Source organism: Castor canadensis, chromosome 6 (genome assembly GCF_047511655.1).
Source record: "Castor canadensis chromosome 6, mCasCan1.hap1v2, whole genome shotgun sequence".
Lineage (NCBI taxonomy): Eukaryota > Metazoa > Chordata > Mammalia > Rodentia > Castoridae > Castor > Castor canadensis.
Window position 1 is genome coordinate 40,922,157 of NC_133391.1, and position 26,647 is coordinate 40,948,803.

The following is a 26,647-nucleotide window of genomic DNA, read 5'->3' on the forward strand; positions in this document are numbered from 1 at the left end:
TCCCCAAGCCTACCGCTCTAGTGTTTTTGAGACAAAGTTAATGCTGTCCACTCTGCAGCACCTTTCAAAGTGGATGCTAGTGAGAGGAGCAGCTCACCTGGGAATCCAGGAGTGTGTTCTCCTTTCCTGGAAGGAGATTTCCTGTGCGGACAGGGTGGACTCACTACAAAGATAAAAAAAATGTGTATCTATCTATGTATATTACATATAATTTACATACACACATACACACACATATATATGTATATCTGTCTATCTCTGGTGTGGACTCCAGAAATATGGATTTTAAGTCTCCACAGATGATTCTGATGCATAATCAGGGCTGAGAACTACTGCACCTGAAAAAGGCTACCATCTCAAAACCTGCTTCTAAAGGAGGCCCTATTCTAAATACCTGTTATATACATAAGCCATTTTCAAGTAAGATCTCACATCCCACTTGGCGACTGATACAGTTTGGATCTTAAATGTCCCCCACAGGCCCATGTACTGGAGGCTTTGTCTTCAGGCCACGGCATTATTGGGAAGTGGTGAAACCTTTAGGAGGTGGGAACTACTGGGAGAAAGTTAGCTCATTTGAAGGAGATATTGGGACTCCGGCCCCTCTTCTCTGTTCCTTCCTGCCTGCTGTGAGGTGAACAGGTTGCACCACCATGTACTCACCACTATGATATGCTACTTCACCACAGGCCTAAGCAAGGAGCCAACCGATCATGCACTGGAACCTCTAAAAATGCGAGTCAAAGTAAACCTTTCCTCTTTTTAAACTGGGGGAGTAATGGAAAACTTACTGACACAGCAAGCCCTTTCCAAATCACATAATCTCCAGCAATTAATCATTACCTTTCGTCCAATGGTTCCCGAGTTGCAGCTTGGACATTTTAAAAAAAAAATCTCCCTGGACATCTCCAGTAGGCGGCTATGTCTGAAACTTAGCCTAACTCCTCTTGCTGCCGTTGGCTAATTTCTCCTTTTATCCTCAGGAAGATGTTCTGCAGCTGTTTTCCTTTTCAAAGCCACCTCAGCCATCTTTTCTCCAAGATAAACAATTTCAAATCCTTTCATCTTTCCTAAGAGTTCTTACTTCTCACCCCACCAATTGTTTTCATTGCTCTTCTCTGGAAACTCTCCAGCTTCTTAGCACCCTTGTCAAGCTGTGGTGTGCAAAATTTCCTATGGTTCTTTCACATCCTTGTTGACAGGCTAATAGTGTATTGGTTTCAACAACAGCTCTGCATTGCCAACTGAATTCATAGTTTCCACCAATCAAGAAACTCAGTAATTGAATCTAAGCATGTGATGTACACATGTAATCTCAGTACTAAGTACAGGAGAATCATGAGTTCAAGGCCAGACTGGGATGTATAGCAAGATCCCAACTCAAAACCAGAAGGAAGTGAGGGTAAGAGGGGAGGAAGGAGAAGGAGGGAAGGAAGAGAGAGAAAGAAATTCAGCAATTGAGAGAACTCTACCTACACACTAGGAGTCTAAGAGACAGAAGCCTCAAGAAGATCCAATAGCCTGAGTACTGAAATACGATGAAATTCCATAAAGTTCTGCAATGTGGCCAATGGAGAGAAGAGGGGGAATAAAGTAAAAAGAAAGGACATAAATGGAGAATGAGAACAAAATTTCAATATCTGATTAAAAAAAATAAAAGGATTACCAGGGAGGCAGACCTCCACAATTCTAGTCCTGAATGTGGCCCTCGTCAGTCATGTTACCTTGATGACCCATTTTATCTCTCTAGGCCTTGGTTTCTTTGGAAAATGAAAGGGTAACACTGGATCATCTTGACATTTCACTTCAGCTCTGGGTTTTCCATAGCTGATCTCAAGTTCTGACAAAGAACAGACAGCTGTCCTGATCCAGGTGTGGTGGCTCAGGAAATCCCAGCTTCTTCGGAGGTGGAGATTAGGAGGCCAATCTAGGCAAAAAGTTAGTGAGACCTCATTTCAACCAATAAAGCTGGATGTGGTGGTGCGACCCTGTGATCCCAGCTACATGAGAGACATAAACAGAAGGATCATGGTCCAGGCCAGCCTGGGCAAAAATACGAGACCCTATTTGAAAAACAACTAAAGCAAAAAGGGCTGGAGACATGGCTCAAGTGAGAGGGCGCTTGCTAGCAAGTGCAAGGCCCTGAGTTCAAACTCTAACACTGCCAAAAAATAATTATAGTCCAGAGCTAGCACCAATAGATTGTAAACTTTGTGAAGACAGTACAATGCAATCTTGTGGGTATAGATAAAAATTTTGAACCACTTAGTTCACCTAGCAAATAACTGTAAGATTTAAATGGGTTTAAAGGTATTTTCCTCAATCTCCAAGAATTAGAGATAATTAATCCTCACCTTTCATGAGCCATACCTACCAAGACTCAGTCCCATCAATATTAGCAGTTATTCTTGTGCGAGGGACAGTCACAGACATGCTTTTAATTAGTCTTCAGTTACAACCCAGAAAGATTGGCATTATCCATTCCAATTTCATAGGTGAGGAATTGAGCCTCAGAAAGGAAAAGTAAATTGCCTAAGGTTTCAAAGCTACTGTCAGGATTTAGCATATTCTTCTGCTACACCCAGCAGAAGTACAGTAGATTTACCTTGAAGTTAATAAAGCATAAGCTTCAGGTTCTTTCACTTGCATGGGTGCCTTCCAATACCCTACGACTGGTCTTCAATTCTTAAGTCTGTTCTATTTTTCATAGAGACCCCTGCCACAATTATCTAAACTCCAGGGCCTACGAAACCTAGATCCACTCCTGAACTCAGCTTCCAAGGTTAATACAACATTACTATCTTGTTTAGGAATTCAGTCTGAAGGTGTTTTTCAAACATAAACTCAAGAAGAATCTTCTTTCTGGTTTGGGAAGCTATGCTGGTCCTTTAAAGAAATAGCAGAGTGTTGGTGTCACCTTGACCTATGTGAACAGGAGTCACTCCCTAACTTTTTCCCATTTACTTTGTATCCACATACTCTTCTTAGGCTGTGAACTTCCCCACCCCCTTGTGACAGGTCTCCTAGTCTAGTTTCTTCTACTCTGGTCCTCAGATCACTTTGTTCTGCCTAAATCTGTGGTGATGACTGTTCTGTCCTTCCTGCAGCCTCTTCTGCACTCTGCTCTTTAGAACAGAGCCTGCAGCTGCTCTGGTACTGGACCCCAACTGCTTTTTGTAGACAACCAAGCAGTGCTGTTGTTCACTTGGAAAGGAATGACTTGGAAAGAGGGGAAAACGAGGGAGTGTTTTATACCTCAATTTCTGTTTCGTTCCAGCTTCTTCTATATCCCCTCATGTTTACCCATTTAAAAAATAACAAAACTTGAATGCTATTTTATCTGCCATTCTGTTCCTTCCTTTTTAACCTTAGTTACTGTAACTCTATTCCTTAGTTTGTATTCTTTTTTTAAAAAATAAATTCTATTGTCTATATTTGAAGTTTACAACATGATGCTCTGGTGGAGATAGTAAGATGGTTACTGGAGTGAGGCAGATTAACAGCTATAGATATGTTTAGATTTTACCTGCATCTTTAGATTTTATATGCACGAAATGTCCCTTCTTAAAAAAAGAAGTCCCTCTTTTCTCCCTCTCTGCAAACCAATAAATAGTGTAGATACAATTTTAGGAAAGCAGTTAGCAAAGAAATAAATACCTTAGGAATTGGGAGTTCAGATGAACTCAGCCCATCATTTCCTTCTCCTTGTACATTGTCCAGTTGTTATCTCTCATAGTCTCACTACCTCCCACATCGCTGTAACCAGCTCACCAATGAGACACAAATAATTACCATGTGATGGTGGCTTAACTAGTAGTATTAGAAAAAAGTGGACGATGCAAGGCTATTTATGCATATTTCCCAGACACATTTTCATGCAGATATTAGGTAGGCATCTCTTAGGAATGGTTTAAGGTACCATCCTATTGGTAGCAGAACCCCATGGAAAATTGATGTCTTAGGATGCCTGAAAACCTTAGCATTAGTTTTTAAGACATGATTTTAGGAGACATGTATTAACTCACAGAACCTACAGCAAGTAGAATATTAAACATGTCCCAAACAAGAACTGCAAAACAAACACACGAAGCCAGTACTGGCTGAGGTGCCATGACCTTGCTGAGGTAGAAATGAGCCTGTCAGCAAGTGGACATAGATAGGAATCGCCTAAGTAGGCAGAGCTGGCAATCTTATCTTGGAAAGGTATTATTGTCTACTAGTTTACAAACTTGGGACAAGGTACTTTAAAACTCTGAATTCCACTTTTGGTTTCTTCTCTTACCTCCTACATCTTCAAAGCACACATCAAGAAACCAATTTACTAAAGCCCTGGACTCACCTGTAGGAACAAAATAGAAACTCTCATGATGCATAGGAAAGATAAGAAGAAAAAAATTTCAATGATGAGGAAACCCTCACATTTCTTTTATTTGGGAATGAGAAATACAACTTCTGTTGACATCTCCAAAAGCAGAAGTCTCAGAAGGAGCAAAAAAAAACATGTATGGAGAGGAAACAAACCTGCATACTGTGAATATTACACATTTTAAAAATCATGATCTTTCTGGGCTTGGAGACATTCGGGAGGTTGAAGCAGACCTGAGAGTTTGAGGCCAGCCTGGCCTATATATCAAACCCCTAAAAGGTAAGATCTGATTATATCATCCAGATTTGTAGCTTGAAGGCTAAAATAATGCTTCTGCATAAATACTAAAAAGGATATGAACAATTTGAAGTGTGTTCAGAAGAGAACCAGCAGAGTTAAGGAACTCAGCACACATAAAGTAGGTTTGATGAGTTTTCTAAGTAGAAAAGAGTGGTTTTATTGAATGCAGGATATTAATCAAATGGCAGCTATAAATACCCCAAATTTTATATCATAAAATTTTAGCCCAACTGAAAAAAGTTAAGGTTTTTCTTTTCATGAGCATTAGAGAAACAAAAGACATAATTTCCCTTTTCAGTCTAACAATGGGAGAGTATAGGCAGAGTCAGTTTTAAGCCTAAGGAAGTTAGCTTTTCTCAGGTACCTGTCTTAGTATAATGCAGCACATTTCCCACAGTGGCTATGTGAATGTGGACAGGTTTACAGTGACCTCCCATGATCCAGGCCTCCTGATATTCACAGTCCTCTGTGATCTCCTTCTGTCCTGTGACTTCCCTCTAATCAACAGAATTTGGCAAAGATGACAGGATATATGGGGTTACATATACACGATTATGTTACATTAAGATTGTGACACCTGTCTTGCTAAGAGATTCTTTCACATCCTTGCTAGTTTTCAGGATGCCAATGGCCATGTTTGGACAGCTCAGGAGCCAAAAAACTAAAGTTGCTAAATGAAAACTGAAGCCTGCAGTCCAGTGATCCACAAGGAATTAAATGCTGCCACAAACCATAGGAGCTTGGAAACAGGTATCTTCACTCCAGTTTCAGATGTGCCCACAGCCTCAAATGCCACTGTGAATACAACCTTGTGAGATCCTGAGGCAGAGTACCTAGCAAAGTTGTGTCCCTACTCCCGACCCACAGAAATGGAGGGGCAATGAAAGTCTGTATTTTAAGCTGTTAAATTTATGGTGATACACGGCTACAGATAACTAATCCAGTGAGAATAGTGAATATATACAAATACTTAAAACTGTGTTTGCATTAGAGGTTTTGGGATGACTACATGTACAGACGCAAGGAAATGCAAAGCACAGGCCCAATAACCTGAAGAGTGTGTCATGAGAAACTTAAGAAATGCAGTTGAGAGGAATACTCTAAAGAAACCTAACATTCCTCACACCAATTAATCAAGATAGAAAGGATTTAATACAAAGAATAAAACTATAAAAGTATTAAGCAATGTCATAGAGGTACTTTTATTATCTTGTAATGGGGAAGGTCATTCCAAGCATTTCAGGAAAACCAGAAATTATAAAATTAAACAAGTTTATATCATAAAACTTAACTTCTATAAGGAAAAAAACTATAAACAAAGTTGAAAAACTAATAACAAGATGGTCAAAATTTGCAGCACAAGACAAAAGGGTCCTCAGTATACACCACTCTTAAAAAAATCATTAAGATTCCATATAATGCAAACTATACAGCCATAAAAATGATACAAATTAGTATTTATGGTCATGTACAAATGTTCTCAATATTAAGCAAAAAAAGCAAGTTACAAAGCAGTACATACAATGTGATACACACATCTGCATATATGCCTACATAAATATGCATAGATAGTTGTCTCAAAATAAATTCCATGAAATCTAACAGTGGTCATTTTGGGTGGAAGACAATTTTTCATTATTCTAGCTTTAAAAAAAAAAAAAAAAAACAAATGTAGATACACTATTAAAAACAAGTATTTTTAAAAGAAAGTTTTGGAAGCATTAGTGCATCTATAAAGCAAAGAGCTATTTGGCAGAGAAGTTAATCATAGGAAAACATCTAGTGAAAAAATACCAATGTGAAAAACAAAGAAAAGTAACTTTAAGGATGGAGCAAACACCAATATGCACACATAGTCATTTCTGGAGAGGCAGAATGCTCCTGAGATAACTTCCAGCACTATTAAGCACACGAGAGACGTTTAAAGAATTTGGGGGGAGAATGGGAGCCAACTTTGAATATGACACTAAAGGAGAAATAACAGAATGATTAAGTTCCATTACCACATGAATGATCTCCGTCATACTAGTGGTAGACACACAGAGCTGTGGGTGAAGCCATAAATGTGAAACATCCTCATTGTGCACAGTTCTTAAAAACCATTAAGATTGCTCATACTGTATTCAGAACCATGCTTCTCAATTCTATCTGAATATTAAAATAAGCTCAGAGATTTTTTTTTTTTAAATCCTGATGCTTGGATCTAAGAAAGGCAAATCTATAAAGGCATCAATTAGTGGCTGCCTAGGGCTGGGAGTAGAAACAGTGACTGAATAGGAGTGAAGTTTCTCTTGGGGGTGATAGAAATGTTCTGAAGTTCATGTGATGTGGTGCTGGCTGCACATTCTGTAAAATACTAAAAATCATTGAATCATGAATTAAAATGAGTGAAGTTTGTGGAATGTAATGTAAATAATGCCTCTATAAGGTTAAAAAAAAGTAATACTGAAGCTTGGGCTCCACTGTGAGCTACTTAAGAGTCACTTGAGTGGAGTGTCAGTGGCAGGTATTTATGATTCATGGTTTTCACAAGCACTCCAGGTGGTGCTAATGTGCCATCAGCACTAAGAACCACTCAATTCACTTATCTGAAACAATTTTAGAGTGACTTACATGTTTTCAAGGCCAGGTCCTTTGAGATAGAAAATATTCAGCACTTGCTATGGAATATCCTTGGTTTCCACTGTACAAATGGAATGCTAACTATGTTTGTTGTGAACTCCATCTTGTTGGGGTGATTATACAGATAGACCCACTAGTCAGAATCACAGCTTAAACGCCAAGAGGATGCTCTGAATTTAAGATGAATGTGAAGTCTGAATATCTTCAGATAAGCCCAATGAGTAAGATGAAGGTATTCAAGGTTGTAACATAAAAAAAAGAAATGATGTTAATGATACTGGAGGAACTGAGGATAAGGACTGAGAGGGAGATCTAATGGCTATCCTCAAATATTGAAAGGGAGGCCAGAGAGGCAACTTAACTAACTTTTCATATCCTCAAAAGAACCTGGATTGATGAGGCTACACAAGAAGATAGGTATCAGATTTTTTAAGAAGACCTGTACAATAATCTTCTTCTAGGCACTGCACTAGATCCTGGAGATATGGACATGGTGACTATTTCCTAATGCTTCTCAAAATTCAGCAAGCATCATTCACAGGGCTGTTAAAATGCACATTGTTGGCCCCACCCAGTTTTTTAAGAGTCTATGGCAGGGCTCAATAACCTGCATGTCTAACAAATTCCCCAGTGATGCTGATGCTGTCAATCCAGAAACTACATGTTGAGAACCACTGTGTAGTCTAAATGCTGTTAGAGATCCAGGGAAAGACATCGAAATCTGATTAGAAGAGTAACCTGAAAGAGTTTGGGGATCAGCTGAATTCTGAAGAATGAGAATGTAGTAAAGAGAAAGGGGAGGTGAGGGTGTGGCAGACTACTAAGAAGAATAGGAAAGAATAATAATATATAGGGAGGAACAAAGACATGAACCAGCATTCATTGAACACTGAATGTTTACTACATTCATAGCATTGTTCTAGTTGTTGGTATACAGAGATAAAGGAAGTACGGCCTCTTCTCTCATGGAACTTATAAATACACCAATACTGCAAAGTCCCATAAAGAACAAACAGGCTATTGCAGAGAGAAAACAAGAGAGCCTCTAAAGAGGTAGCATTTAAGCTGACGTCTCAAGAATGAGAAAGCTAGAGGAACATTCCAGAGACAGTGACTGAAAAGAGAAAATCAAGATAGCTGAGGCACAGTGACTGCATGTGGGGAAGATGAGTTTAGAGGTAAATGGGACAGACTGTACAAGACAAAGTAATGAACAGACTATCTCTTCAGACAGTTCATTCTGGTGGTAGTTTGGAGGATAAGCTACAGTAACAAAACTGGCATTATAGAAACAAAAATCTAGGTGAACAGTGGTAAGGGCATGAAAGGCAGTGAATCTAAAGGATTAATTGACTCTAACTGCATATAAAAAATGAGTGAGCAGGAAGAATATTAGGATGGTTCAAAGGGTTTTGGCATGGGTGCCAAGCCATTCTTTTGGACAAATAAAGGAGGGAGAACTGATTAGGGGGTAGGAAGGAGGTACATTTGGTTTTTGACACAATGAACTTGGATTGATTAAAACAAACACAAGTTATGTTTAGTACAGTGATTAAAGAACTTAGAAATTAAGCATGCGCAGGTGACAGACTTGGGAATCAACAGAATAAAAGTGGTAACTGGGAGAGCACAGTATAAACAACCCCTGCTGACATCATTTCAAGCTGGTAAAAAAAAAATTTAAAGCAGTGATCAAGAAGCCAATGTAGGAGTTTTAAAAGGGAAGTGGACAACACCATCAAATGCTGAAGAGAGGCGTGTCCTCTGGACTTAGCAATTCAGAGTTCACTAAAGACTTTGGTGGGAATAATTTCGCATAATATTGAAGGTAAAATGCAGATCACAGTTAAAATGAGGAGTGATGTGAAAGTGAAATAGAACAGTTGGAGCTTGGCTACAAAGAAAAGAAGAAAAAGTGGGAAAACAGAGGTGAAACAAATTCAAGGGAGAATGTTCGTATGAGACTTCAGTATGTTTATAATGAGGAAGTATGTTTAAATGAGGAAGAGTGAGCCACTGGAGAAGGGCTGATTGATGAAACAATGTCTCTAAGGAGTTAAGGAACTGTTCATTCTTATACATATTGATGGTGTTGACCAGAAGGCAGACACCTCTTCTGTGGCAGATGAAGATGTTGAGGTACAGAAACTAAGGAAAGCTTCACACTCTCCTGTTTCAGTTCCTTCTATTAGTTGGCCTAGTAAGCCTCTGCTGAGGGAGGAGAAATATATAGGCTTGGGTATTTGACAAGAAGTGAAAATCTGGAGTAGTCTTTAAAAATGGAAGGGGGGGGGCAAACATGGTGGCTCAAGCCTGTAATCTCAGCTCCTCGAGAGGCTGAGATTCACAAGATTGTAGTCCAAGGTTGGCCAAGCAAAAACTGTGAGGCCCTATCTGAAAAATAAAAGCAAAGAAGGCCTGGGGTATGTATGGTTCAAGTGGTAGAGCACTTGAATATAAGTTTAAATCCCAGAACTGCCTACAGATAATGGAAGAGGTTGCTGAACAAAAAGCCTACCAACCTGAGTCAAACTGTTATGCTACTAATCAACAATGTATACTCAGTAGTACACAGAAACCCATGAATGCAAAGAAGACAGATGGTTAAACTGATCCAGGTGTAAGATTCTGCAGAACCAGCGATGGGGAAATAGAACATGAGTGACAGATCAGCATCTGTATCAGACGGAGTGAAGCTGAAGGGTGATTACAGTTTGGAAGAAAAAAGTGGCTAGAGAGTTAGAGGTTCCTTGAGGTCAAAACAGTAAGTATATTAAGAGATCAAAAGACAAGGCATTAACATCAGTTGTATGAATAGGGTCCTAGAATTCAGTATTTCAGAAATCAGTTTTTGGCATGGTCTTGAAATTAGTTTACTAAATGGAGTGAAAATAACCACTGGAGGTTTAGAAATTCTAAGGTCATTCATAATCAATTTAATTGCCCCAAATGGCAGGGCTGGGGACAGAGGGACCTACAAACTATCAAAGTCCCTCAATGAATGTAGAGGAACCAGAACCAGAACCAGAGATGGCAGTAATAAGGACAGATGGGTAGTAAAGGCCTCCAAGGGGAAGAACAATGGTGTGACAATGGCAGCCTGAAATATAGGGGGCAACAGACCATACACTCTATTCAGACCCACTTACAGACAAGTAAGAAAATGAGTACTTTCCATGCTAAGTGTGACTGAGGGAGAGCCAGGATTCAGTTAACTGAGAAATAGTTTTTCTACAAAGAACAGGGAGGGAAGAGCTCTATAATGCAAAGAACTGGGAGAGACGGCAGCAACGGGAAAATGAATCGAGGAAAGGAGGGAACAGTATTAGAATGTGAGCGAGTACTGACTAACGGACGCAGCTTTATATTAGACGGCAGCAATGCACACGGGGGTAAGAAGCAAAGTGAATAAACCAGCCTCAATGACCCAAATACATTCTAGAGTGAAGATGGCTCTATGACAAAACCAACAGAAGTACTAGGCAGTGACCAAAACTAGATGTGCTTGGATTGTTGTGCTGAACTCCAAAAAAAGATTATTAGTGATAAGCTGTTTGTGTCTCAACAAAGCTTAGTCCCAATCGAGAGGGTGGCAGGGCAAGATCATAAAGACTAAATGTTGCCCATACCTAAATGGCCTATTGGTTCAGCACAGCAGCACAGTACAGAAAGGAAGAGACCCGTGTTCTGACTGGGGGTGGGGAGAGTGGGATTTACTCTCACTGGGGCCAGGTATGCATTCAAAACAGGGAAGATATGTCAAAATGTGCCTACTCTCACATTATCACCATGAGATACATATAGGCTGGTCTTGGGCATATAAGCAAATGCTCGATGAACTCTGAAAAATTCAGACCCAAGTGGAAGAGACTCAGGTAAGCTCTAAGATGGATGTTTGTGACCAATATTTAGATATCCTTAAAAACAGACTAGAGATGATGTTCCCTCAAGGGTACAGTAGTGGAAACTTGGCTAAACTGTATTATTGTCTTCTTTAAATTCTCTAACTATTTTAGGAAGAAACATTGTTTAAAAGACCAAGGAGAGGATCTATGACTTAAATTTCCTTGGATTCATGTGTACTAATGTACTGTGGTAGAAAACCATGGCCCCCAAATAGCTAACATAAGGTCACACAAAGAACTAAAACACAGATTATTTGACTCCTCAATCTAGTTTTATTTTGCTTCTTGGTGCTGGAACCCAGGGCCTTGAACATGGTAAGGCAAACATTCTACCACTAAGCTACATCCCCAGCCCTTGGTTTTTTGAGACAGGGTCTTACTTTGTAGTTCAGGACAGTCTTAATTCTTGATCCTCCTGTCTTCATTTCTCAAGTGTTGGGATTGTAGGTGTACACTACACTCAATTTAATCCAATCTTTTTACATTATGTAATTCTAAATTTCTCATCTGGACTTCCGAAAAAAATTTAATCTACAGAAATTGTTACTTCACCTCTAGGTCCCTGACAACACAAAAAGTTTCCTTAAGTTCTCCAGGTAGAAACATCTTGTTTTCTAAGGCTTCTTGTGGTACCTTTGTTTCCCACTGAGAAGATACACAGGCCAGCTCCAAGGATAAAGTTACAACCAAAAAAATATTTTTTTTTAGGTACAGAAAATTTACTAATAAATTTCATGGAACATTAACCTATGGAAATACTAATTAAATTTTTCTTCCTACCAAATCAGAGTAGAGATACATCTTAAAAGAGCAAACAGATAAGAAGAGTTAGGAAATTCCAAAATCACTCTAAGGTTTATTCAAATACAGTATTTGGTCATGTTCTTTCCTATTTTCATATTGTTCTCTACTTTTACCATGGATGATCTTCCAACCAATAGTTACGCTTTCCATGAAGAATTGAGTCTTTTTTTTTTTTTTGCTGTCAATCACAATGTGAAAGCTCCAAGAAATACTTGATCTGAACTGGGAGGATCTCATATGGTTTTTGCAAAGGAAAGGATTTGTCATCTTATGAAATTTCAAATATCTTGTTTGTTGGCAAGAAAATTATCTCCAAGTTGAGACAACCAGATTTCTTTCCTTCGCTCTCCCAACTCTCCTCCCATCACATTCATAAGGGTCACACGCTTCATGAAACTGACAGCAACTTTACAATCTTACCACAGCAGAACCTTAACATTTTATACTTGCACAACCTGGTAGCCCTGCCAATGAGAAAGAAAGTGCCATTTACTTCTCTGAAGTAACTTGAAATGTGGACTATTTGTAAGCATAAGGAGGCCAAAGGAAAAAGCAAATAATTTCCTTGCTCTCTATCAGTGAGTGGTTCACTACAAGGGGAAACATTTCTTAAGAATCAAAGGTATGCCAGAAGCCAGTGGCTCACGCCTGTAATCCTAGCTACTCAGGAGGCAGAGATCAGGAGGATTGTAGTTTGAAGCTAGTCCAGGCAAATAATTTGTGAGACCCTATCTCAAAATACCCAACACAAAACAGGGCTGGCAAAGTGGCTCAAGTGGTAGAGCACCTGGCTAGCAGCGTGAAGCCCTGAGTTCAAACCCCAGTACTGTCAAAAAAAAAAAAAAAAAAAGAATCAAAGGTGAGGAAGTATCTGTTGGTGGTCACCACTTGCTTCTGGATGAAAAGAGAGGACATGTGAATGTTTAGATTCACGTCATTCCCTTTACACTTTCCAAAAACACTATTCTCAGGAATGGTAATAGGTTAATCACACCACTAATTATCAAATTATTTCAGCTCAGTTTTTTTATTTGTTAGAGAACAAATAAAATATTAGAAACTGCTCTGGCACAGTTTAATAGTGGCTCCCCTATACTCACTAGTTTTCCTCAGGATTTACAATACTCATTGCCAAAATTTACCTTTGTTTGGTTACCACTTGAAGTTGCCACCAATGTAAATGGCAGGGAGTGGGAGTAGGGCTAGGGAACCTGAGCACACACACAACTGAAAAAAATTAAGACGTAATGCAATTAACCTATCTAATATTCTTTCAGAAAACAAAGGAAATGAAACATGTTCAAAAATGAAGAAATAAGTTATACTTCTTATAAGGCACCACTAATATCCCTGATAAAATGTAAATATGTAAAGGAATAATCAATAGGAGGTGCTGAGGTTTCTAAAAGGCATTATTCCTGTTCTGACAACCCAAGTATTACAAAAGCAAAAGCAAGCAGGATACATCTTTGAAAGAAACCCATCATATCCTTTCCCAGTGCACATCCTAGGTTGCATAGTGGAGAATGGATATGATCCAGGCCAAGACAAGACTCCAGTTCCAAAAATATGCTAACGCCCATTCTTTCCCTCTCATGCTGTAAATACCACTAGGCATATTCATAGTGAAAGGAGTAATGGTATGCTTTAATTTAAAAAGATTTCAGAAGAAAATATACATAAGGACCTACTGCAAAAGCAACTTTCTACATACATATGAAGCTAATTCAGATGTGAAATTTTATTGAGCCTGGTTAATGTGGGGCTTCAACAGCTCAATCTTCCCACTAGTTATAATTTCAAATTCCACTCCAAATTGTTACTTTCTCCTTTAAAAAGTAATAATTCCACTCTCTGAAGTCTTTAACTTTTCCTATCATTCTCCTCCTACTTTATGTAGCCTTAACATGGCTTTTGCAATAACTATCAGAAAGTGAAATAAACATTTGTGAGAGGAAAATGTTCCCTAAAAGCTAACTACTAATGCTATACTCATAGTTCTGAACTTGGGAATCTGCAGTTTTAATAACACATTCTTAAGAATTATCAAAGATTGCTACCTTTTCATTTTTCTATTACCTTTGTCAAAATATTTGTAATGAAGACAGTGAGAAATACCTGTGAAAGTATTAAACACGAAAGTTACAACACAAATGCTGAAGAATTTCAACTTTGAGTAGATAGGAAGGTAGAGAAACATCCTAAATCAAGTTTTTATACCAAATGTTAACAATACAGAAGAATGGAGTTGTTTGTAAGTAAGTAATTTCCTCTAAGTGAAAATAGTGCTTTGCATTAGAACATCAACATTTCTTTAAATAGATGAATCTTCTTTCATTAATTCCAAAATTGAAGATTTTTATTTTGGGGGTAGGAAGGAGTACACTAATTTCTCTCTTGTATTCTTCTCAGCCTTGGTCTAAATCTGTGGTCAAGATAGAACAAATTCTCCAAATAAGTACAGAAAGATCCTAAAGTATCAATTAAAGGATGTACTTAAGTTTCAGAATGTAGCAGGAAACAAGCTATTCATGGGTGGAGATGGCCTTTTATTTTCCCCAGGTATCCAACAGGCAAATACTGTACCAAACATACAATTATTCCTCAGTAGTCATCCTTATATATTCACTATATACTCCAAGATCAAAGTGCCTGAGCAGCCACCCTTCTCGGCATTCTGACGACTATCCATTGTTGATGAAATAGTTCATGGATGAGTTGTTGAAAGGGAAAACCACATTTGTGAATGTATTCTGGGCACCCATCATTTATATTTTGAATTTTTGACCCACACATATTTTGAAGACTTACAAAGGACAATAAGTAAAAAATATTGTGCTTTCTTCTACAACATTAACCAGACAAAATTCTTAATTAATAATCTTTACATAGTTTGTCAAAATGAAAGTCTATGAAACTGGTTAGTTACCTCGTTAATGTCTATGGAAATCTTAAATCGCACACTTTGAGCTAAGATCTCAAGACACATGTATAGCGACACTTCTAAGCTTCTTAACAAAGCAAGATATTCAAAATGTTATCTAATATTAAGGAAAGAGTGACCAATATTTAAAAAGTAGGTAGTATGAACTAGAGAGAAAGCACTTACATAAATTGGATTTTATAAGAAAGCTTTTTTTTTTTATTATTAAGATGCCTTTTGAGTTAAATCTCATACCCACTCAAACTGTAACTGGACAGTACATTTCACTTCTAGTTACTAGAAGACATTTCTTTAAAAGAAACTTGGGCAAAAAGGAAAGAGGAGATTACAAGCTGTTTCTAGGTCTACCCACTGCCCCCTTTTAAAAGGTCAACTGGTGAGTTTAAGTCAAATCATAGACTTTTAAACCAAAATAAAGGACACAGGACAGTGAAGACAAAACACTATTTTTAGTAATTTTTTGTCCTTTAAAAAATATTAGTCCTCTTCTAGTAAAAATTCATACAGAGCCCACCTAAAACCTTGACAAGGACAGGTAACACAAGAGGAGAGAAGAGGACACAGCACCATAGTCTCAAACATTCACATACAACAGAGAACAGTTAGCATAGACCAGAATAACCAAGTTTCCCAACAGACAGGGACAAGTCCTCCCACCAGCACACAAAGGAAATACAACTATCTATATGAACAAAAGCAAAATGGACAATATAGTCAGGTGAAGATGGAGAAGGGAGTGCTAACTCCTTGTACTACAAAAAGGAATGGGATTTATCAAAAAGCAAAAAAGAAAAAGCAAGCTCCCAAATGGATTTTTGATGCTGAAACTCTATCATATGCTGCTGGTAACAGTAAATATATATTTATATATTCATATATATATATATATATATATATATATATCAAAAAAGGAAAAATAATCTATTTATAGACAGTAGTCAGAGACATTTAGAAAAAAGTAAAAACAAGTCCTTTTTTTTCTTTTTAAAAATGGATTTACTAAAACAACTTCATCACCCAGAGGTACTACAATCCCACATCCTCTGATGAAGCCATGGTATTATTTATTTAACAGCATCTGCTGTGGGCCATGTTCAGAAGTTGCCATGTTGGAAACAGCAGACATTGGGGTCAGAGCTGCAAGGCAGAAAGCTGTTATTTGCTGGTCTTGCTCATGGCCATGCCTGAAGCTTGGTGGTATCTGAAATACTTGTGAATGATGGTTTCTCCAAAAAGCATGCATCACTGTGGCTCAGTAAAACATTCTGGCTAATATATTCTTCTTCTTCTTCTTTTCAGAAGCTTGGATCCATGTACCTGCTGTTCTCTAATGTGCAGGCAAACTTCTCAGAGCCAAAAAAAAAAGGGCTCCTTGCTTTGAAATAAGAACTCTTCTTCCCAGAATCCAATCTAGTCAGATTTCTGAACTGGATACCATCTTTCTCCTTAAGAAGGTAAGGAATCTGCCCCTGATGGTGAGAGGTTCTCTTATTTGGGATTTTCTTCTTAGTACAAGTCAGTACAAGTAGCTGAGGTCTACACACTAGGCTATTATTCCATGACTTCTAACAAGAATAACTTCAGCCTGTTCCTCCTAGTTGTACTGGTAGGGCACTAAATACCAGGTGACAGTGGAAGGAAAATGGTACTCTGACTCCTCTCCAACTATACCAACTAAGATCCAAGCAATCCGCACCTTGAGATGGTACTGCTCCTAGGTTGTAAGCTCTAGCTAGTATCAACTGGCCAAAATCCTACATGTTCTGCTAGCACATCAACATATCAATGGCACCCAGCACCCAGGAGCTCCATCAAGTGCCTGACCTTACTTCAGTACACCATACTCAAAGGAGACAAGAGTAGAAATACTGGCTGCTGTACCAAAGAAGACATCCTCTGCATAGGTGTGTTGATAGAGAATGTAGCCTACACAGAATGCAAAGAGGAAGTCAGCACTAAGAGGACTTTCTCTGAAGGCCATTCACCTTTGGAAGCAACATTCAGAGTGGATCTAAACCACTCTACTTGATGACTAAGGTCTCAATGTGGTTTATTTTCCCCCATGTCCCAAACTAACCAAGTATCTGCTAACTGGTCTCTGTAAGGTCTTCCACTGGTAGTTTGTAGCTCATTATGAAGGAAGGAGGTGGTGCTTGACCTGGGCTATCTGGCTCCTGCTTCTTTGCACAGTTTATACAGATGTAATCTTCATTTTCAGCCATTTCTGGAGATACACCCACACAAATCTGATGAAACCACTCATCACAGCCACCATCACATTGTACCCAGTCTACCTGTAGAAGATAAGATTGGGGAATATTTAGAGGTTACATAACATCAGGCCCAAAATAAAAGCAAACCAAAGAGTTTTCTTGGCTTAAACGATAGCAAACAACTGGGGTGTCCAGAGACAGACAATGACTTCTTGTGGGGTTATTTCTCAAAGAAAGAATCTGAGAAGTTAATACCCCAAAGTATATTTTACCATAGTGTGTCCACAAAATTAGGCCTCTTAGGTACTCCATTACCTTATGAATACCTGGGGCTCCTTTTGAGGCAGAAACATGTGTGGGGAAAACTTGACAAAACAGAAACTTCTAATAGAACAGCCATAGTTATAGCTAACATTAAGAATTTCTAGGCTCTAAAACAATGCAGTTCTCAATCAAGAAAGGAAGAGTACAAGGTGAAGACAATCCTGTGTATTAGCTTTATTTCAAAGAGATAAGCCAAAGTACTAAGAACATTAAATACCTTTTTAGAAAAGCAGTCACATAGGCCACTTTTAAAACTAATATTTTTTATTCTTCTCTTCTTCCGTTACAAATACAACTCCCTATAAAAAGTTAGCAAATATCAGAGGTCAAATCTTACAAAGTAACCAATTATTAACAGTCAAAGACACAGGTCAATAGATCACTATGGGGTTTAAAATTAGTCTGGAAAACTGATAAGTACCGGTGGCAGTTGCCAGGCAAATTTTGACCCTCAGAGAATGTTGTAATTATAGAAGTCTAGCAAGGGACTATCAACCTTGGATCTACAGTTGATAATAAAAGTGGCTATTGGCTTTGCTATTTGGAGGGTGGTTGTGGTGGTTTTTTATCTATTGTCATGACTTACGAGAACCTCTGAGATGAAAGGGGCTGCTCTCCCTCTCCAATACAAAGCTTATCATTACATTGGCAATAAAGGAAGGCACTTCCACCCACGAGCTTTACCAGGTACCAGAGCAAAGGAATATGAAGGGATTAAAAGTGCCTCAGCACTGTTTAGAAAATGAAAAAAGGTTTGACTAGGTAAACGAGTTTTCAGGGGAAGTGACTGGTTTTCAAAATTAGTTTTCATGTCCTGTAAGACTTATCAAAGTCACAACAATCATGTCAGTGGTTTTAGGCTTGTAATAATAGGTGAGAAAATAATCATTTTGTTTTTATTATCCTTATTCTAGAATTCTAGATATTAAGAGATAATATTACAGTATAAAGATTACTAAATTCAGGCTGGGCACCTGGATCCCAACTACTTGGAAGACAGTGATAAAGAAGATCGCGATTTGAGGTCAGTCCAGGCAAAAACAAGCTGGGCAGTGGGGCAAACACCTATAATCTCAGCTAGGCAAGAGGCACAGGGAAGATCATGGCCTGAAGCAGGCCCCAGGCAAAAACATGAAATGCTATAGAAAAATAATCTAAAGCAAAAAGGGCTGGTACAAAACTCAAATGGTAGACAACTTACCCAGCTAGCATATGGCCCTGAGTTCAAGTCATGATACTGTCAAAAAAATTGCTCAATTAAGAAGTTCTGATTTCTGGTATATATAATTTCAGGCAAGTAATTTAACCTGAGGCTCAATTTCCCACTCTAAAACTTCCTACAGCACTGCTCCTCAAAATGTGTAGATCACTTGCATCAGAATCACCTGAGGTGTTTTGTTAAAAATTTACTGGTATCCATGCCAAACCTATGGACTCAAAATATTGGGTGGAGGGGATGAACCAGAAGTCTACATTTCTAATCAGCTCCCAAATTATTTATTTATTTTTGAGACAGGGTCTTGCTATGTAGCCCAAACTGGCCTCCAACTTGCAATTCTCTTGCCTCTGCCTCCCCAGGATTACAGACAATGCCACTGCATTTGGCTTCTTATCTATTCTAAATTTGACTGTTGCTGCCCTTTCTTTGTGATGTTGCTTCCTGTAAATTCAGAGCAACTTAACAATTCCTTCCTAAACTAAATTCCAGTTTTACTGTGTGACTGTATAATGTTTTGCTTCTGAATTCTGTGTGATAAGAAAAGAACTGATCAGAATGATCCTGTGCAGAAAACTAATCAGAAACAAAATAAGAGACAATGATTTCTGTAGAACAAAATAACACTCTTTACCTATAAGCAGGCAAAGATTTAGAGTGCTAACCATGTAACAGATGAAGTCAGGATGAGGGTTCAGGTGTTTAGAGCTGGCAAAGGGAATGGAAAGGTAGCCTGTGTTTCTCTGGATTGCCTATGAGTGAGATTCTGTGCTGTTTTACAATGCCACCCTCAAACCAAGATCCCTTCACCCTCACCTCCAGCTTTCTTAACTCAATCAAATCCCTGTTCATGCTAGTCCACAGAACAAAAAAGTTACCAACTGAGTATGTGCTACCAAGAAAAGTATTCCATGGGCTTTTTAATCTAATATTTTACTGTATTCGCTGTTTCCCAAAGTTAAATCTACCATTCTCTTTCAAACAAGACAGACAGTATATTCCCTTCTGTGATTTTGACTAGAGGTTGCTTCCTAAGTACAGCTTACCCACTGTTCCATAAGTATAATGATATCATTCTCCTTGAGAGATTCACTGGTTCACAGATTCTATCCCAGCCTATTGGTTATATGCAATTCATATACAATTTACCCTGATAACACAACAAGGGAAAAACTGTCCTCTTACCAATATTTTTATGTTCATCAATATTTTTCTATGTTCATCTATTAACAATCAAACTTGAGTTCCATCTTTGTTTGAAAAGGGCCAAAGAATCATAAAGCAAAGTAAAGTTCAGAACTGAATCCACAGAAAATCTTGACAAGGAAAACAGACTATGTAGTAACCTCAAAACTCAAGAACATAGAATCTGGCTAATTGATGCTAAGTTCTAATAGTCATGAAGGGGGAACCCTTTATTATTTCTGGAAGAGGTGCTTAGTGAATCACAAAGATTAGTATTTTAGAAACTTCAGAGAAAACCAGGCATGTAGGTTGAGACAAAAGGACTGCTTAAGCCCAAGAGTTTGAGGCCTGCATGAACATCATAGGAAGAGCCCATCTTTTAAAAAACAAGAAGCAAACATCATAGCTATGAGCTGTTTGACTAGGCTAAGATCAGAAGGGATTGTGTGTGGTTTGAGGCCAGTCTGTGAAAAAAAATAAGGAAGACCCTATTTCAACAAATAACCTGGGTGTGGTGGCTTATGCCTGTCATCCTAGCTATGTGCGATGACCTAAATAGGAGAATGGTTCTGAGTTCAAGTCTCAGTAATGCCACATACCCCAGAAGAAATATATTAGAGTCTAGGGTTATTTTAGCTCAGAGGTAGTGTTTGCCTACCATGTTCAAGGCCATGGGCTCCATCCTAGCACAGGAGATGAGAGTGAGTAAGTGAGTGAGTGAGTGAGTGAGTGAGTGAGTGAGTGAGAGAGAGAGATAGAGAGAGAGACAATGAATACAGAGGAAATGTTAGTTTGATGTTCATGTTTTGCTCTTTGATTTCACTTAAATAATTCACAGCATATTATATTTTGTTCATTTCTTAGAGCATAATACTACACTGAAGAAAAAGAAAAACTGATCATGTAGTTCAGTGATAAAAGGGTGGAATACACACATGGATTAACTCAGTATCACGTGCGTGTTACACACATGGTAAAGGGTAACTCAATATTCTCAGCTAACTCAATACCGTTTTTGTTATTTTGGCCTAACAGCCTCTTTTGTACCAATGTTCCTTGAAAAAGCCAGACTTTAAAATGAAAACTACTCACTGAAGTACTTACAATATATATTCAGAATCCTTGTGCATATTTTTTTGGTGCTCTAAACATTAAGCAACCAGTACGTGGGAATTTCAGTGCTAAAACTGGGAAAATTCCAAGCAAATTGAGACAGACAACTGGTTACCATATCTCATCAACCTGTATATAGTGTTACACATTTATTTAATCCAGGCTTTTGATGATCTGTGCTAAAAGAAGCGATAAACTGATAGAGCCACCAATAATGCAAGTTTTTGGAGGCAACAGATTCCGCCCTCCCCACCAAAAAAAAAATCTTTTAAAATCAGAGTAGCTTACATAGTAAATGGGAGAAGCACAAGTTTATAAATATAAATTTCTTCACTTAGCATACCAAGCTTCCTATGAAGTAGGAATAGTAAGAAAAGGCCCACAGAAAGAGGGGTAAAAAAGAAGAAAAGATAAGATTATTTTCATATGTAAAATGAATATTTATTCTAATAGTGAAAAGTTGCTTCTTAAATATCAGCCCAAAAGAACTTGCTCTTTCGAACTTGTTTTATTTTTGGTACCAATAAGAGTAAATAACGGGAAAGACTTGAGGAAGAAAAAGCTTCTGAATTGTAGAACTAACTTTTTGAAAATAATCATTATTTTAAACATTCATTTCTGCTTGAATCTGGTAACTGATGGGAAAGATTTCAAAACAACTTTTACATTATTCCGGTATTATCTTTCTCTACTCTTTCTAAAACATCTTGAAAATAAGGGTAGGTATATTCAAGTAACCATTCTTCTAATTTTTTTTTAATTATTTTTATTTTTTTGTGGTACGGTGGCTTGAACTCAGGGCCTACACCTTGAGCCACTCCACCAGTTTTTTTCTGTGATAGGTATTTTTGAGACAGGGTCTTGTGGACAATATCCCCGGGCTAGCTTAGAACCATGATCCTACTGATCTCCACCTCCTCAGTAGATAGGATTACAGGCGTGAGCCACCAGAGATTTCTAAATCTGCATATTTTTAGGAAAAAGTAACAGTAATTACTGGTGAGAGAAATGGAGTACATTTCCCTAAATAATGAATGACCCCTAAAAGTTACTTTTGCTGTGGTATGTTTTAAAGAACAGGCTTCCCTAAAAAATACTCTTTTGTTACTATGTTGTTCTGAAGATGAACACTGTGTATTAATTATATTTCCTTAGGAAACACTACAAATTAAAAAGGTTAAAAATGCTTTATAAGGGTTTAAAAAGAAATATACCAGCTGGGCATAATAGTGCATGCTACTTGGAAGGCAGAGATCAGTAGGATCATGTTCAAGGCCAGATGAACAAAAAGTTAGGAAGACCACCTCCTTTCAACAAATAAGCTGTACAATTGTATAATGTCAGCTATGCAGGAGGTATATGCAGGATAACAGCAGTCTAAGACTGGCCCCAGGCAAAAACATAAGAACATAGCTGCAAACTAAATGAAAAATCACTTTTTAAAAAAAAGCAAAAAAGGGACTAGCAAGTTGAAAGCCTGAGCTCAAAACTCAAACCCCAGTACTCCCCATCTCCCAAAAAGAAACACACCAGAAAAAGAAATATTCCCAACCTCTAGGAGGGTGAGGTAAGAGGATTATAAATTTGAGCCAACCTGAGCTACATAGTGAGCTCCAATGCAGCCTGGGCTACAGAGAAACATCCAAAAGAGAAAAGGGAAAAGAAAAAAAGAAAAATACCTATTATTTTGTAAAAGCAGAGTCAGGAATAAATGTTTATAAGCAAATTATAAAATAGCAATGACAAGTGAAATACATGTAATCTGAAATAATCTGTTTAAAATTAAACAGAAATTAACACTAAATTTATTTTATGTAAACTAATGACGGAATAAGGCACATACTGTTTGCTTTTAAGTTTAAAGTGACTTTTGCTATCAGTACTAAGCTAAATCTATGCTCCATCAACATATACCTAGAAAACTCTCTATTACATCACAGGCAAATCTCAGGATTCATTTAAAAGTAATGCTCACCTCATTAACACTTACATTGCACTTTCTGTTAACAGTGCTTCCAATGAGATTATTTCATCTTTCCTCATAATCTTTCAACTAAGCAGGGCATAAGTTTATTTACATCTAATTCTATAGCAAATTAAAAAAATACCAGTAGTGTTTACATGCTATAGGAAGAACACAGGGATAAGAGATGAAATGAATCATATTTAAATGCTGAGTAGAAAGATGAAATGGTAAGGAGAAAAAAGAGAAAAGGTCATGATGGATGTAAACATTATCAGAAGATAAGAAAGTATGAAAAAGAAATACCATATTATCTTGCTGCTAGTCTTGAAACTGTCAAAAAATGAACTGAAGAAAAGGGAGAAAGATCTGCAAATACTAAGCTGCTAATATTTTAGAACTCAACTCATCAGCCTTTTTGGTGAACAAATTCAGATGAAAAGCAATTTAAAATGAAGGATAAAAATTCACACATAAAGAATCTATTAAAATGCTTATGAAATGAATAAAGCAACATGTGAAAGTGGACAAGTATGACAAGGATATAAAACAAACTACTGAAAAAAGACTGGAGGGAAAAAATATTTACAGTTATTATCCTTGAAAGATTAGAATATGCTACATATTTTATCTTATACTCATTTTCCAAAAATGAATGGAAACCTTCCTAAAAAGTCTCACTTGTATTTACTTAACTGTACTTTGGTTTGGAGTGGAGCTGTACTTATATCTCAATATCCATGGGGCTGGGTATTAATGGAGAACCTACTGGAAGCCAGGGCTCTGCTTTTGGTTTTGCCACTAAACAGCTATGTGACATTGGTCACATCACCATTTGTAAAGTAAGGAACCTGAACAAAGTGACCTCTTGATCCCATAAGGCTTTAAAAATGTGTAAGCATTTGACTTAGAAGGTAAGTGGGGACACAAACTGCAGGGAATAGCAATGTAGTTTTATTTATTCTGCTTTTATTTTCAAATTGAAGAGCTATTAAAATTCTAAATATCAAGTAGAATAATGTGCATAAAATTAAAGCCATAAATTTATTAAGTTTTTGCTGTTATTTTCTGAGACAGGATCTCACTATGTAGCACAGGCTGGCCTTGAACTCAGGATCCTCCTGCCTCAACCTTCCAGGTACTAGGATTACAGGCATGTACCACCATGCCCAGATCCTTCTCTGGGTTTTTTTTTTTTTTTTTTTAGCAGCACTGGGGTTTTAACTCAGGGCCTCATGCATGCTAAGCAGGCACTTTTACTGCTTGAGCCACTCCACCAGCCCTTATTTGTGAGGGTCTCTTGAACTATTTGCTTCAAACCGCAATCCCCGACTAATTTCTGCCTCCTGAGTAGATAGGATTACAGACATGAGCCACCAGCACCCAGCTTCATGACACTCTTGATAGAAATGAAAACAGGTGCCTCCAATCCATTTAAAGAACTGAGATTTTTGTAGTCTGTCCATTTTTCTCAGAAGTTCACATCATCAATATTACCTAACAAATGGCCAGCAATATACTTAAAATTTAGGATTGAAAATTTTAAAACAATACTTTCAAAGGTCTGAATTTTTTGTTGCAAAATAATCATATGCTGTTCAGGAGAGTACACAGAAGCTTGAGTGTGCATAAGATAAGAACTAAGAAGTTTTATGTCTCTGGAACATACTTCTAGTGCAATGTGCCAACTTCTTAAAACACCAGCCCAGAATTTTTTCTGGCAATGTGGGTAACTAATAAGGTATTGCCCTATAGGGGAGGCACAGTACTACTGTGAAACTTGTTCTGTCCACTGAAAATGAAATGCACTGCTTTGCCAGGTGATGTCCCTTAGCTTTTTTTTATGCTTCTGTCTCATTATGTTCACTAAGTACATGATTTTAAAAATCTACCATTTTTTACTTAGAAGCTTCATTATCCCAACCAATTTATAAAAACCGTAGTTTATGTTAGAAGTCCAAATCCTGAAAACTGCAAACACTCTGTGATCATATTAAACATGTCTCCATGACTGCCAGCCTTGACCCTGTCTCATGGGAACTCACCTTGTCCTTGCAGGGCCTTTGGCAGTTCTGGGCTGCACACACAGCATTCTCATCATCAGAGTCTTCTGCTCCTGACCAGTCATACTTTGAGGGGATGTCTAGCACTTTCTTCTCTCTTTTCTTCTCAGTATTCTCTTTCACAAGTTCAACTTTGGCTGCAGCAGCCTTTTCTTTTTTTTTCTTTCTCTCTTCTTCTTTTGCCAGTTTCTTGGCCAGTTTATTCAGCTCCTTTGATTTGTCTGCATTTAATTTTAATTTCTTCTTTTTAGGTTTGTCCATTTTCTTTAGCTCCTTGGACTTCTGTTTTCCTTCTCCGAAAAGCTGTTCTACCTTTTCTAGCTTCCGTTTCCGTTTCTTCTCTGAAGAGTCCTTTCCTTTCATTTTTAATGGTTTCTCTTCCATGCTGTCATCCTTCAAAAATATAAAATTATAAACAATTTTAACACAAGACATTTAAAAACAATGTCATTCTCTTATGTGTGGTACCTACAATACACAAATTCATAGAAACTGAAGAATAATGGTTACTGGGAGGTGGAGGAGAAAATAGATTTGTTCAACGGGCACAGAGTTTCTGTTTGGATGATTAAAGAGTCGTAGAAATGTATCATGGCAATGACTGCTTAACACTGTACTGTACTTAATACACTGAACTGTCCACTCTCGAAGGATTAAAATGGTAAACCTTGTGTTATATATATTATGCCACAATACAAGAGAGAGAGAGAGAGAGAAGAGAGAGAGAGAGAGAGATCAAAAAAAGTGTTATTCTAAAGATATTTAAGAAACAGATTAAACCACAAAAAAAAAAAAAAAAAAAGAAACAGATTAAAAAAGCAATACTGCTGGGCATGGGATGTATGCCTATAACCCCAGCACCTGGGTTTATACAAAAGACCTATCTCAAAAAGCCTCCCCTCAAAAAAAAAAAAAAAAAAAAAAACTGTCATTTTTCTTTGATCAATTTTCTAATACTGTTGCCATTCTATGCCAATATAACATTTAAAATTTTAATAGAAAAAGTCACCCAGTAACAGAAAGAATGGGGAGGATTAGAAAAAGAAATAAAAAACCATAACCTTTGTAATTCATTAAGGAAAAACATCTGAGAATTTATTTTTTTTCCTGCAGATTTGAGATCAGAATCTTTTACAAGAACCTAAGAATCAACGGAATCCAAATGACATTGGATTATAAGTGTCTTAAGTCTATTACACCTTGAACACCATGTAAGTAATAAAGAGGATTAGATAAGACGTGAAGAAAACGCTTTGTAGAATAGAAAACACCATTCAAATTAAGCTACTTTTGATAGGTCTTTCAAACCAAAAACAAACTATAGTGTGCTAAATGTATTTGTCTTGATAACTGGTGACAATGTACCATTCCATTACATGGAAACAAGACTAATGAAAAGAATGTTGGGAATCAGAAGCCAGAGTTAGTATTTCCTTTTTGTTTATTAGTTTATGGCAGTTCTGGAGATCAAACCCAGGCCCTCCAGGCAAGTTACAACTGCAGCCCAAGGCTTTTTTAGGTTTGCTTTGCTGTAATTTTTGATAAGGAGTCTCACATGAAACATTTAAAAAGCCTCTTGAGGTCTCAAGAAGTCAAGCCAAGAATTTACCACCCAACTTCACCAGGAGC

The 26,647-nt window shown here is 37.6% G+C and overlaps 2 protein-coding genes across 5 annotated transcripts in view; both read right to left on the minus strand.

Moving 5' to 3' along the window:
- Nucleotides 1-1,207, minus strand: part of Slc6a13 (solute carrier family 6 member 13) — a 43,509-nt gene extending 42,302 nt beyond the window's left edge. Inside the window, exon 1 of one of the 2 annotated variants that reach the window (XR_012448918.1) lies at nt 844-1,207. The gene's annotated coding sequence lies outside the window, so the exon portion shown is untranslated. The remainder of the gene's footprint in view (nt 1-843) is intronic. The other variant, XM_074076326.1, reaches the window with a different exon arrangement.
- Nucleotides 1,208-5,842: 4,635 nt separating this feature from the next.
- Kdm5a (lysine demethylase 5A) overlaps nt 5,843-26,647 on the minus strand; it is an 89,574-nt gene continuing 68,769 nt past the window's right edge. Inside the window, exons 27-28 of one of the 3 annotated variants that reach the window (XM_074076324.1) lie at nt 25,001-25,411; nt 5,843-17,235 (exon numbers count right to left, since the gene is read on the minus strand). In XM_074076324.1, the coding sequence (XP_073932425.1) occupies nt 17,029-17,235; nt 25,001-25,411 (618 nt within the window). In that variant the 3' untranslated portion in view covers nt 5,843-17,028. Of the gene's footprint in view, nt 17,236-17,677; nt 17,778-25,000; nt 25,412-26,647 lie in introns of those variants that run through there. The other 2 variants (XM_074076325.1, XR_012448917.1) reach the window with 2 other exon arrangements.